This window comes from Rhinolophus sinicus, chromosome 14, assembly GCF_057876585.1.
Source record: "Rhinolophus sinicus isolate RSI-liver-muscle chromosome 14, RSI-T2T, whole genome shotgun sequence".
Taxonomy (NCBI): domain Eukaryota; kingdom Metazoa; phylum Chordata; class Mammalia; order Chiroptera; family Rhinolophidae; genus Rhinolophus; species Rhinolophus sinicus.
This window is the reverse complement of record NC_142514.1, coordinates 76,878,931-76,893,907: the sequence shown is the minus strand read 5'-3', so window position 1 is coordinate 76,893,907 and position 14,977 is coordinate 76,878,931. Positions and strand designations below refer to the sequence as shown.

The following is a 14,977-nucleotide window of genomic DNA, read 5'->3' as shown; positions in this document are numbered from 1 at the left end:
CCTGCCATCTGACTCTAACATAATGATGCTTTCTTGTTTCTTCAACCAGGATTTGCTGTGTAGTTTGTAAGTAAGGAGATGAGTTTGGTTTATTACACTTAAGTGAATGTGCCAGTTTTTTTTGTTTTCTTTTCTGTTAGGAAATACAGTTCTTATTTTCTGGGTTGAGATAGGAAACATTCTTAGTTTCTGTATTAATGTGATTGGACACTTAACCCATGAGACTAGAACTGTTTCTCTTGCCAGTAGTTTTGCAAGTCATAGCAGCTCAAGATTTGCCAAAACCTTGACATGCTGTACTTGATCTACTAGGAGTTAGTTCCATCTCCAGATATACTGGCCTGTTGTATTTCATGTTCAGCCTTGTCCTTTAATTTTTAAAATCAACTGTAGCAGAGGTATGATTTAAAGGGCCAAACCAAGTGAAGTCTGGGTTTTCTCACCACTCTCCCTGCTCCCGCACCCTTGTCTTCTGTGCTGGCTTTCTAGACTTTGAGGGGCAGTACTTACATGAAGCCGATCCCTAGCTTCTTTCTATGATTTAACCATTTCGTTTTCCTAACTAAAAGACTATATGTTGTATTAATCAATATTTCTTGTGGGAACACATGCCACTTTCAGCATAAATGCTTCTCTAGCAAGCAGGCTCCCCTGTTTACACCCTTTTTATCTTTGATTTTTCTAGGAATAGTTTCAATGTCAGTGGTGAGGTCTGCTCAGATATTATGGTCATAGTAGATAATGGTAAACAGGGTATGCCTCACTTTTGATTTCTTCTCACTTGTGGATGTATCCAATTCACTGTTAGGTATAACAGCTCCAGCCCCTCCCACATGTAGGTATATTCTAACTTCCCTGGTTAGGCTCTGCTATAGGAGGAATGGAATGGAAAGTGAAGACTTTCAGCAGAGTAGGAACTGGGTTCTAATAAGTATCCCCAGGTTTATTTTTACCAGAAAAAAAAAAAGATGGTGATTATCAGTAGTTAGTAACTTTTCATTGTTATTGTTCTGATATTATTGCTTTTGTTCTATTAAAATGAAACTGAATTTATTTTCTCGTTGAATTAATTTTTTTTTTTCTTTTTGGAAAGAATTTCTAGAATGATAATGAGGAAAACTCTTCCATACTTGGATAGGATGAGAGAAATTTTTGTTTAACAGGTAGATTAGCCAAATTTCAAAGGAGAAATAGCAAAAAACAACTTTAAATCAGGTTAAGTATTTTTTTTAGTAGTTGAACTGAGGGAAGTAGTCTTTTGATCATTGAGAAGATATATATCTTTGTTTCTACTGCTTGAATATGGATTTGGTTCTACTGCTTGAATATGGATTTGGATTAGAAACCACGGAGTAAAGTAAATATCAGTAGTCCATACTGACCTAAATAAATAAATGGGGGAGAAGGCACAGTTCTTCCATACAGTAGAAGTCTAATGAACACATACAGAATGAGTGATGGATATAGAAAATCATCATTAAGCTAATAACACAGTAATATTTATCGTAGGCAAGAATTATCGATAGACACAAAAAGTAGCGGGCAAAGGTATGATGAAAAACAGGATATTTGCAGAATCTCCAAATATCTCCCTACAGGATACTCGTTGATTGCAAAGGGTGGAGCATCCTGGCAGATACCACCTTAACCAAGTTAGAAAGTTAACAGCACCAGTGACGAGACAGGTTGCCCTCATGTACCTCCCGATCACACAATATTACTTCTGTGATCTTCTTGCCAAAAATGCACAGTCTTAACCTAATCATGAGGAAACATCAGACAAACCCAGATTGGAGAACATTGTACAAAATAACTGGCCTGGACTCTTCAAACATGTCAAGGCCATGAAAGGCAAACATGGACTGAGGAACTGCCCCAGATTCGAGAAGGCTAAGGAGACCTGGGAACTGAATGCAGGGTGGTAGTCTCAGCTGGATCTTGGACTGAAAAAACAACAACATTGTGGGGCAATTTGTGAAATCTGAATAAGGCCTGCAGAGTAATTATTTTGTATCAATGAAAATTTCATTATTTTAATTATTAACTATGGTTATGTAAGGTGTTAATATTAGGAGACATTGGGGGGATGGGATTTAGGAACTGTGTACAATTTTTGCAACTTTTTGTAGGTCTAAAATTATTTCAAAATAAAAAAGTTAAAAAGGAATGTCCTGGTATGATTTTGAATGATTTGGAATTTCTCTGTTGGCAGGAAGAGGATAATTGCATACCACAAGACAGCTCTTACAATCTCTTATTCTCTAGGATTTTCAGTTTCACAATCAATTTTAGAGTCCTTGTGAGTCGTTGTTTTTTTTTTCAATGTTTTTAAAAAAGGCGTAGCCCTTTAACCTGTGACCTGATTGAGCCTTCAATAATCATCCTAAAACATCCCAATTTTATAATTTTAAAAGACCTTGAGCAATAAGGACTTAGTTCCAAATGACAATGGAACCGGGAATTAGTTATACTTTGGATCTTTTTTTTTTTCTTTTTTAAAAAATCTGATCCAGCTTTCTCTCATCTAAAGCCAAAAGTGAGATAGAAACATTGTGGCAAATTGCTCTAATCTGTGAAATCCAACAAATGATAAGATCAAGGAGTAGATCTTTTTAAAAATTTGTGATGTTTATTGTCTCAGGAGTAATTTAAGTCCCTTGAGGGCAGTTTCTGTTCTCCTTCCTCTTTTGTATCCCTAGGTTTCCAGCTAGTGCTTTACCCATAGTAGACTGTCAGTGGGTCCGTGGAGAAGATGCAAGTCTAAGTGGTGGGGATGGGGAAAAGAATGGTGTGTTTGGGGAATTATCTTTATTTCAAAAGTATCAAACAGAGTGAGGAATGATAGAACTAATTTTTTTTGGTCACACATTTCAATAGAAAAATTAATTTACCTTAGTAAGCCTTAATTCCATATAAACATTCGACCTAAAAAATAATAAGAAATAGGAGATTCAAAATAGAGTGAAAGAGAAAAAAATTGGAGACCTCTGACCTCCCCGTTGGCAGTAATGTGTCCTCTGATGAAATTTATGTGTAACCTTAAACATCCACCTCTACTGTTATTGACTTTTTATTGCATTAATTTCTGTCATTTTTTTCTTATTAGCATTTCATCTGTGTCTAAAATATTTTATCTCCTGTTTGTTTTGACTTTTATAAACTGTATTCGACTCAGCTTGTCATTGAAAATCATCAGAATTTGTAGGGGTTGATTTTGAGGGGTTTGAAGAAATTCTTCATCAGTCCAGAAACAATTTTAGATGGTGTCAAGTAGAGTACAGAAGTGTCCCATAGAATTGAAAACCTCCGATCGATTTTTTTTTTTTTGGGGGGGGTGTTAAAAATAGACTTATATACTATCACTAAGGTCTCTCGGCCCAGATAGTATCATCCCCCAAGTCACCTTGGCCCAAAAGTTGAAGTAGTATTAGATTATTTGTCTTCCACCTAAAATGAAGCAATGTCTAGGTCAGGAGCTGAACTCTGATTCCTGATTGCCTCCCACGCTTTCACTTGCCTGCACCTTCTGTCTCCAACTCTGCATTTTATTTGAGACACCTTTGTCTTTTAGGGAACCTGTCCAGGTAGTATTATAACAGATGAAACAAAAGTGGCTTTCACTATAATAAAAGTCTAACCATACTTTTAAAAAATTACGGTAAAATACACATAACGAAATTAACCATATTTTTTATAGTAATTGCTAATGAGCATTTTTTTAAGGTGCCAGAACATTATTCTCCCAGCTGGAGAAAAATATTATAATTAAATTTGTTTTACCACACTTTACTTGAAATGGAGAAGATGGAACTTGCCTGTTTTATTGCTCTTCATGTATTTTAGCTAACTTAGTTTAATTCATTTGCAAAATAAACAAATTGATTTTTTTGAGTGTGTATGAGGGGGAGGATTAGATGTTGAATACCTTTCAAAATGTATTATATTTGTTTAGTGTCATTTTAACTGCCTCATTTTTTCACTTCGGTTTTCTCAAAGCAGACTTCCTTTAGTTACAAGAACTTCCATCGAGACATATGTATACCAAAAAATATGTCATGCCTTAGAGTCAGATTTGCCAAGGCTAAGACTGTGTCCTGTATCAACTTGCTGAATGTCTGGAAACCTACTATCAAATCCTTTGATTTTTCTCAGTTATAAATCTTTTAAGCAATGTGAATGTACTTGCATGTTGACGTCAATGGAATTATTATTTTTAGAATGCCAGTTTAAGAGCAGTTAGTTTTGCCTGCATCTGACTGTGAAATGCAATTTAAAAATGGTTAAAGTGTCATTTGGTTAGATACGAATCATTGCTGTTTACTAGGAAATCTTTGGTTCCCATTTACATCTGAGCTGGAAATGGGAATCTAGCCACAAGGAATGTCTTAGGCACTTCTTTTCTACTAGGGCATGTTTGGCAACGCATGATAACCAAGGGCCCCACGAAGTGATTTTTGTCAGAAGAAATGATTTTTGTATTGCTTAGAAGGTGCTGTTCCCTAGGTGACAAATGAAGTTTTTATCATTTCTGAGGCATTAGCTAACTTGACCTTAATTTTTAAGAGCCCTAAAGCTCAAACTATAACCCTTTAAAAATGTCTTAAATGAATCTAGCGAGAAAAAGAGCATCTTTTCTATATGCACACAAATAATTTAGGAAATCCAAAAATTTCTTTGTCTGGTCTTAGTAGCCACTGATCAAAGAATGGAAGATGGTCAGTGAGTTCTGTAACTGGTGCCTTGAGCGACTCCTATCCATGACAGAGGATTGGGGATGACTTGGGGATTGGTGCTGTGTTCCATGTAGAGAAAAAGAAGTTTGCAAACAAATTGTGTAGAGAATATACAATAAGTGAAACAAGAAGGAGAGATCATAAAAGGCTGGTAGCTCAGGGCTCCGATGACTGAAAGCTCATCTTTCTATTGTCTTTGTTTTCAGATTGCCTGTTTGGTACCTGTGGATCAATTTCAACTTTATCAGCGGTTGAAATTTGAACGAGGTATGTATGCAGTCCTCTTTTTATCCTGATGATGAATGTGATTTTACATGTGTCATCTTTACACTAATTTGCATGGAAGATGAAGGCCACTGTGGGCTGTCAACAAAGCCATCAGGCACTCCGAAAGAGGAAAACTGTAATTGCAACATAAAATTTCAACTCTCTCTGGCCACAGCCAGAAAAAATACAGACTAGCAGGAAATAGAGCTTTCCTTATATTGTTTGTTTTGTATTTTTACTTTGGCTCACGTGAGAGAGGTTCTGCAAAAGTTGGCTAGTTTCACAGTAACAGTACTATTACTACAAAGGAAAGTGACCTCAAAATTGGTTTTACTGACAATTTTCCTACTCACGAAGATCACTTCAAAACATTAATCCGCCCAAACATTTTTACTGCTCCTTATAATATTTACCATTTGTTCTTTTGGTACTACATTTGTAATTATAGTGATGGCTGAGTGTATCATTCTAAGGTAATTTACAATGTGCTGGACTAATTTTCGTCCTGTCTTTGGGCTTGGGGTAATTAATATAGCTTTTCCATTTATACTGCCTTTTTATCTGTAGGAATTATTTTGTTTTTTTACTCCTTTTGGCTTCTCATAGATCTTTTTTAGTTGCCCTTTTCCTCCCGTCACACCCTAATATGTTCTTGAACTAAATGGTCTGTTTTTCCATATCTGAGAACTAGAGAATTGTTTCCCTTTAGAACTCTTTGGACCAGTGTAGTCTCATTGAGTATATAAAATAAACATACAGTTTTTGATTGCAAACTTTTTAATCTGGATTCGTAAAAAGTCCAGAGATGAGGATAGGGGAAAAAATGTACATTTATTTATCTTGTGCCAGTAGGTTTGATAAACACAATTACCTTTATCTCATTTAATTTTTGCAACTATCCTGACATATAAGTCTTACATGAAAAAAGAAAGAAAACCATGTAGAGCATGAAGGGAGTAAGGGTAGGAATACTTGCGGGGGAGTCACAAGATGGCATTCACTATGTAGAACCAAGATCTGGTTTAGTCTCCTACGCTTATTTTTTTCAGCAAGACAAAAGCAGAGTCATTCATTTCTCATGGGTAGGTCATTTAACTAAATTTATAAGACTGATATATTTAGTGAAATTCACTTAAAAATTCTTGGGCTAGATTGCTTGAATTCCATTTTTGCTCTATAGGAAGATGCAGATAGGACGCTAGGAAATAGAATGTTGTCAAACACAGTATCAGAACCAGCAGAGTCAGATGAATTTTAAGTTTAATGGATGAAGATATAGCCTGATGCATCTGTCCTGTGTAGATTCTGAGCTAACTAGAGAAATTAATGATGGGTAGTTTGTATTGGCCCTAATCCATCTACTTGGGATGATTAGATTGAGCATTTAACATCAGAGGCTGATTTGTTGGATGTGATAGCTGCAGATGAGAATGGTGTCAAACATCTGCCCTGCCATTCTCCCACTTTATTCTAATGTCCTCCATTATAAAAATAAATGACTATTGGAACAGAGACATTTTAAGTATTCACTCATGGATGGATGTGGCTGGTAACGAGTGCCATGATTTTGGGCCTCTTGACTGGAGAAAGTCCAAGGAGTTAGGTTGGAAATGGTGAGACCTGTTAGCTCACTAGTTCGCCTCAGTAACCAGGGCTCAGCCTGTTTATGGCACTCCCTTGCCCCATATGTACCTCTCCACCAACCTCCTGCATACCCACCCCACCCCGCTGCCCTATCTGTTAGGCCTTATTCCTCTTGTTTACATTAAGGGACATACTTATTAGCTAAAATGCCTTTTTGTAATTACACCAATTCTAATAGTTCTAGGAATTAAAACTTTCCGTAGGTTGGTTGTCATTGATAAATAACAAGTTTCAGTTTATTTTAAAAAGTGGTGGCTAAGAGCCTGGGTGGGAATGCGGGCTCTGCAGCTTACTAACCGTATGGCCTTGGGCAAGTTACATAGTTTCTGTACTTCAGTTTCCTCACCTGTAAAATGGGGATAATGACAATCCCTACACCGTGGGTTTGGAATGAGAATTAAGTGAATTAATACATGTACGATAGTTCTATGAGTGCTTTCTGTGTCTTAGTGTTCAAAATATTAAGTTGTTGGTAATAAAAATGCTAATAACTTCAGAGTAGCACCTTTTACACTAAAGTATACTCAGCAGTCCTCTCCTATATCCTTTTTCCTAAGATTAGATAATCATAACATTCTCTAGGAAATATCCTCATATTGAAATAAATATTGTTAGTGTCTTTTTGTCAGCAGGATTAGGATGTTTGAAGTTATTTGACCATATCCATCGTGTGTGTGTGTGTGTGTGTGTGTGTGTGTGTGTGTGTGTGTGTTACATTCTTTGAGTTTGGGCAAATTTATAACGATATGTATACACCATTATAGTGTCATACAGAGTAGTTTACTGCCCTAAAATTCCTCTGTGCTCTGTCTGTTCATCCCTTCCTCCCTCCCCAACCCCTCGCAAGCAATGATTTTTTTCATGTCTCCATAGTTGTGTCTTTTTCAGGATGTCTTCGAGTTGGAATCATACAGTATGTGGCTTTCTCATATTGGCTTCTTTCACTTAGTAATATGCATTTCAGGGCCGCATCCACCTTTGCAATAGCAATAGCCTTGCCATAAACAAGGTACACATGGAAAGTCATTGTCCAAGACTCTCACTCTTCCCCAAGTAGGGCTTGGATAGAGGTCACCATAACTTTGCTTTGTGACTGGGACTTTTGATGTTCTTGTAGTGTTCAACCCTACTTGTGGATTGGCTTATTTCTTCATTAAATGTGATAATATATTTGGCCTGGTTATAATCAAGTTGGGCAGGTTTTGAAGCCAGTCTGTTTTTTATAGGTGATCTTGCATATCTCTGCTGTGATACATTCATTATAAGTTGATCACATAGTATCATTCATACATGGAATTATTTTTTTTTACAAGTTCTGGGGAGATGCCCACAAGAGATTCCCATGAATTGACAATTGATTTTGTTATTTTATTTAGTGGATAAAGAAATTGAAAATTGGAGAGGCTGAGACTTGCCTAGGATCACATAGACTGTGTCTAAGCTTCCTCATCTATAAAAATGTTTAAATTCTATAATTTTGTATTGGGGTACTATATATATAATGTAAAATTTACCGTTTCACCCATTTTAGGTGTGTAATTCAGTGACGTTAAGAACATTCACAGTGTTTGTACAACCATCACCACCATCTATTTCCAAAACTTTTATTACCCCAAGCAGCAACTCTGTAACCATTAAATAATAACTTCTCATTCCCCTCTTCTCCAAGCCTCTGGTAACTTCTAATCTACTTTCTGTCCCTATGAATTTGCCTAGTCTACATATTTCATATAAGAATCATACAATATTTTCCTGGCTTATTTCACTTAATATAATGTTTTGAAGGTTCATCTATGTCATAGCTTGTACCAAAACTTCATTTTGTTTTATGGCTGAATAACATTCCATTGTATGTATATACCACATTTTGTTTATCCGTTCATCTGTTGATGGATGCTTTGGTTATGTCTACGTTTTGACTATTGTGAATAATGCTACACTGAATATTGGGGTACAAGTATCTGTTTGAGGCCCCTCTTTCAATTCATTTGGGTATATAGCTAGGAGAGAAATTGCTGGGTCATATGGTAATTCTATATTCGGTTTGTTTGTTTATTTATTTTTTATTTATTTTAAGTGTGTTTTTCCAGGACCCATCAGCTCCAAGTCAAGTAGTTGTTTCCATCTAGTTGTGGAGGGCCCAGCTCACAGTGACCCATGTGGGGATCGAACAGGCGACCTTAACAAGAGCACCGCGCTGTAACCAACTGAGCTAATCGGCTGCCCCCTCTATGTTCAGTTTTTGGAACTACCAAACTGTAAAACTCTGTAATTTAATTAGATATCGTTTACTATGGTAAAGTTTGGAAGTATGTTAAATCTGGTGACCATTTCATTCAATTCCCTCATTTTATAGAAAAGAAAACTGGGACTCAAACATTTGATCTTAGGTGATTTTGGAAGGCAATTTACAGTCATGTAATTCTTCATTATTACCCATTACAAATAGTTATTACTAGAAAATGGACATTCTGAGTAAGAGTAAATTTAAGTTAATACAGTGCTACATAATGGAATTTACTTGATTAGGGTAATCTTTATCTAAATTATATACCTCATTTTTACATAATAGACCTACCAGCTAGGTGACTTTGAGGTCTACGCCATGAAAACATTTTTTGTGAAACTGTTCAGAAGGGGATCTTGGGATGTATTAAATACTAATATTGTGAATGGGTTGAGCCTGCTTTTCTGGTGTTTTGTGGTACATGTATGACTACGTGTACGGTTTCCTTCCTAAGCTATTCTGTCTTTTTAAATGCTAATACTTCCTCCTCAGCTTCAAGTTTCCTCTACTTTACCATCCAGTTCTTTCTTGTTGATCAGTTTTAAATCTAAAATAGCACCCTCTAGATGTTTCAGCTTTCCTCGGAAAACTGAAATATCTGCAAGACATTTCTAAAGGAGACCCTAAGGAGAGGAACAATATTAAATGTTTGCTGCACCCTTTATGCAGTTCCCTTTCCTCATCTATAAATTAGGTATAATAGTGGAATGATTATCCTAGGGCTCCTGTAGAGAATACATTAGTTAACATTGTGTATCACAATGTCCATTCTGTCAATTGTCAGTGCCATTATTGTTACTGTTGTTATTAATCATCATTGCCACCACTAAATCTTATCTTTTCCTCAGTTTTCTAAATTCAACTAAGAAAGCATCTTTCAGAATCTAGATCATCCTTTGGACTGAGTGTATAGCATAATAATATCATTTCTCTTTTCTTTTTGTCCTTATTCAAATCTTTTTCAGCATGCTTCCATCCTTGTTTTCCTAGATTCTAGACAGTTGTATAGAAATTTGATGATCAATGCAGATTCCTTACACCACCTATCATATCTGTTTCCTTCCTTCATTATACTCTCACTATAAGCATGAATCCACTTTCTCTGACCTCCTCCAAGGAGATCATGACTTGCTGAGATGGAGCATTCAAAGTTGCTGCTTTGAAGAAAAAGGTTTCCATGGTGATAGTGGAAAGTAAAATCTAATAGCATGATTATATTTTTACATAGAGAATGGTATGCTAGGAGTGAAAAAGGCCTGATCCCGTCATATACTCACTAACCCCATTATGCAAACTCCTAACTTCTATGGGTACTAATATAGCAGTAACCTCAAAAGTTGTTTCCAAGTTTGAAATTCTGTAATTCTCTTCAACTATCTTGAGAGCAACTCCTCTGCCGATGGCCACCTCTGTTTGAGTATATTTACTGTCACAGATGTTAATTCTGATCAGTTTAACTTAATTGCATTTTAACTATTTGCAGAAGACCTTTGTTCTTTGAGATGTCAAAAAGCAAATTAAGTTTGGCATAATTAAAAATGCAGTGGGTCATAAAAGTTAAAACAGTTTGATTTATTTCAGTGGATGATTAAATTAGCTTGGGTGCCTGGTGTTTCCCGCAATAATAAAAATTCATGTGATGTCTTTTTGGTCATAGCCTCACAATGGTAGAGGATGGCAGAAAAACCACTCATGTGAGTGGAGGGAATACACTACAGAATAACAGACTCCACATATCTGATACGGATAGTTCCAGGTGGGAAAACCAAGGGTCTTGAGTTAAGTTTTTACAAACAAAACAGTCATCAGACATGGTCTTTAGGTTCATGGCAGTTTTATTTTATTAGAATGTTTCTACTTCCCAATACTTGTCAGAATACAGAAGTAGAAAAGAGTTTTAAATAGCGTTTCCTGCCTTGCGAAAATTACATGAACAAGCAGTCTTGAGATCAAATAGTCACGGGACTTTACTTCTGTAATCAATCCTAATTTTCATAAGTAAAGTCCAGTGCAAGTCTATGAATTTGTCTATCTCTGATGTAAGTATTTATAATTAACCACTTTTAAGGCAAGTCCATATTAATGTGTTGGGGCACTATTAGTTGGGGGCTGATTTACACAGACCCCAAGTTTTTCTTTTTCTAGATTTCTCAACTTTTCCCCATCTCAAAATGATGTGAAGCTTCCATCACTGTCAATGCAGAAGAAATTAGTTGAATATGCATTAGTTCATTTTCTTCCAACTTTGGAAAAGAAATTTGAAGGGGGAAGAAAGTAAACCTTAAATGTTAGATATGTGTGCATTTTGTTTATGTCCGTAATTACTGTGTTACCTAGGCCAAAAGCCGGGAGGTAGAATTGAGTTCACCATAATAGTAATACAAAGTATATTAAAAATCTCCCATTAACCCTGTGGCGCTCCCCTGCCCCTCAGTTTCCTTTTGTTGGTGTGGAGAAAAGAGTGGGCAGAAGACAGCTCTTGTTCATTCTCAGCGATTTGGGCCCACCCAACTGGTCTCCACAATCTGTTCCCTTTTGGCTTGGCTTTTGCGAAGTCCTGTTAGCTGCCAAGAGTGATGCCCGCTCAGTGTTTTTTCATTTTTTGCTAATCTAGCCTGTAGGCCCCACTTGTCGTAGTGTTTTAAATTGTGCTCTTAATGGCATATTGGAATTACAATAATTTAAAAAAAAGTAAACAACTCTTTTAGCTTCTACCGTGCTTCCCCCAAAATAAGACCTAGCCGGACAATCAGCTCTAATGCATCTTTTGGAGCAAATATCAATATAAGACCCGGTCTAATATAATAGTAAAATAAGATTATAGTAATATTATATTATATTATAGTAAAATAAGTATAATATTATATAATATAAGACTGGGTCTTATGTTAATATTTGCTCCAAAAGATGCATTAGAGCTGATTGTCTGGCTAGGTCTTATTTTCGGGGAAACAACGATACTGACTTTTGCTTATAGCTGCTCTTCTAGAAGCAGGGACGAAAGGTAATCTGAAGGACAGGTGCCTTTTCAGTGTAACCTGGCCAGACCTGTATGTCTGGATTCTTGTTCCATCAGGGGAAGCTCCTTTCCAAGAGAGTCCAAGATGCCCTATAAAAATCTCTCTTGGTAGTTTGTTTCTGTTTTCTGGAAGTTTCTGAATGCAGGGCTGAACAATATAGAACTTTGCCATTTATTACCATTGTTTACCATTTTATTACCATAGGGAATTGATCTACAGATATTATTTCTTACTTCTGTTATGTCGCTTCATTCATTTACGCAATGAATATTACATTCCAGGTATCTTTCTAGGTCATTGGTTGAATACTGGGATGACTGCATCTAACTGCATCTCTATTTAGGAAATCTTGACAGTTTCATCTTCAAACTATGTTCCAAATTTTCAGTACTTCCATTTCTAACATATAATCCAGTTTATCACCTTGGATTAGATCACTACAATAGCCTCCTAATTGAGCTCTCTGCTGCTACTTTGTTCCGTTAACGTCTATTCTTTCTACAGTAGCCAGAGTCATCTTCTGAAAATGGGAATCATATCATGGCAGTCCCCTGATCAAAATGGCCGTCCCCTTCAATGGCTTCTCATCACATAGGCTTTATCATCGTAATCTGTGACCAGGCCCTTGACTGCCATTCCCAAATTGTCTTCTATGACTCTCCCCTCTGCTCACTTAGTTCCTTGTAAAATTGGACTGCTTTATTACATGTGTAAATCTCTTCTTTTGCATTAGTTGGATAAAAGTTGGAAAGCTTTTGATTGGCTTCTTATTCATGGTTCTAACCTACAGACTTACCTTTATCATCAAACTTTTAAAGACCTATGATTTAGAATGGATGGTAAGTAGATACTTGATGTGGAGGCTTTAGCTCCAAGTTCCATACCAGCCTTCATTTCTTTGGGCTTAGTATTTGTGAAACAGTTGTAAGAGTTTGGATGAAAATATAAATGGTGTGGAAATAAGAGGCCAAGACCTTGGAGCATATATGTGTGTCTCTATCCTTTGACTTTCTTACCAGCCTGTCTTAAAGTCTTAGGGATCTGAGATGGTTCATCTCTCTTGGGGTCTGAAGATCTGTGAATCATAGGTTTCCCTTTTCTGATTCTATTTGGCCCATCATTCTCTAACCCCTGTCCCCACCTCCCATATTGTTAGATAAGGAAATATATTTAAGGATGCTCCTTTTGAGTGAAAATGTATAATTAGCACAGATCCAATTGTTGCATTTTCTAGGTGAGACATCAATGGAGAATGTTTACTGGAACATTTCTGACTTTCCCCCCCTGATTCTGAATTTGTAAAATTCTTACCTTTAAAACTAAGCTCATACTTAAAACCTTCAAGGTCCCTTTTGCACCACCCTTAGGTTTTCTTTGCCTCCTGTGTGGAAATTTCCAAGAATCACAAACCTTAGGAGATTTAAAACTAGAAACTCATCAGTTCAAAATTTGCAAAATACATTGGTTCAGAGAAAAAGAGGCTACTCTACGCCTCAAATAACATTATATTTCACGTGATATGTTCCCTTAAAGGTCATATTATATGATAAGAACACAGGAACTGTTATTGAATAGAAACTGGAAAACTGAACAAGATTTGTAAACATTTGAGTAGAAATGGAATCATCCGTCCCCCAACCCTATCTTCTTTCCTGCACGCCACGTGGATTAGCGGATGAGGTGTATGACTAAACCATCATTTTATGGTCTGTGAAAGTCTCTACCTTTTGTTTTTTTGAGCATGTGGGGTTTTTTGTTTGTTTGTTTGTTTATTTGTTTACAAGTTGTCCCTAAATAATATATTGGTAGGGCAGCAGACTATCCAAATTGACAGCTAATCTGACTTTTTGGCTAAGCCACACTGACACTATTTGGTCCCTAAACTATTTGATTCTTCCTTATTTTTTAATTTCCCTCTAAACAACTGAAGAAACCTCACTACTTATTTTTTAGTGCCCAAAAGGACAAACTCTTTTGTGATTTTTTTTTTCTTTTGCTGTGGTCAATTCTTCATGTTCAATTTTCTTCCAAGATAGTACCCAAAATACTTGTAGAAGGGACTTGAGATTTTTGCCTATTTTGAGTGCTGAAAGGTGAGACATATTCCAAAAGAGTTGTAAATTTGGGTTAGTGAGGACACTGCTTATCTAGTCCATTAGTATCTACTCTAAGAAATGTGGCAGTGCTGCATGACCTTGTAGGTATGGATCCACCAGGAAGAAATCACCACCCTTGGTTGTACAAAGCTTCCATAAATCTTAGACTATGAAAGAGAGTAAATGAAGGGGAGAAAGCCTCAAGTTTGAATGAAAGACAGGTAGACCGTCACATTTTTTCTTTATGCTTTAGAAGTTCATCTGGACCCCTACCGAACGTGGTGTCCCGTCGCAGACTGTCAGACAGTGTGCCATGTCACATCAGGTGACCCAGGACAGCCTGTGCTGGTGGAGTGCCCTTCTTGCCACCTGAAGTTCTGCTCATGTTGCAAGGATGCTTGGCACACAGAAGTCTCCTGTAGAGACAGTCAGCCTGCTGTCCTGCCAACAGAGCATGGGTAAGAAAGGAAATTTGGTCTTTGGGATTATTCACTAGTTTTCTCAGAAACATCAGACATGTGGCTCGGGGAAGGAGTTATCTAGTGATGGAATTTAGAGTTTGTTATTTACCTGCAGAACTTTCCTGAGAAGGGTCTCAGGATTGGTAAGTTGTTAACAAAGATTAACCGAAAAAGCATTTCTAAGGGGATTTTAGTGATTTACCCTGGAGAATCTTCCCAATACTGCTAAAGTTAGAGTTTGTATGAGTTTTGATTTCTCTTTAGGTAGAGAGGCACACGGTCCACTGGTGCTCAATAGGAAGTCATGGCTTGTCCACAGCCATTTGCTTGGGTACCATAACCACCTACTATTTATATATCTCGTTCTTCCTACTTGCAAAGTGGCGCAGAGATTATTTTCTTACCTAATTAAATTGCTAGCTCGTGAGGTGTGCCAATCATATCAGAGAATACAACAATAGAAACAGCA

At 36.8% G+C, this 14,977-nt stretch overlaps 1 protein-coding gene across 5 annotated transcripts in view; it reads left to right on the top strand.

Annotated features, from left to right (window-relative positions):
• Positions 1–14,977, top strand: part of RNF144B (ring finger protein 144B) — a 168,719-nt gene that overhangs the window by 138,056 nt on the left and 15,686 nt on the right. For all 5 annotated transcript variants that reach the window (XM_074335176.2, XM_019734276.3, XM_074335175.2 and 2 more), the window contains 2 exons: positions 4,940–5,000; positions 14,301–14,505. In XM_074335176.2, the coding sequence (XP_074191277.1) occupies positions 4,940–5,000; positions 14,301–14,505 (266 nt within the window). The remainder of the gene's footprint in view (positions 1–4,939; positions 5,001–14,300; positions 14,506–14,977) is intronic.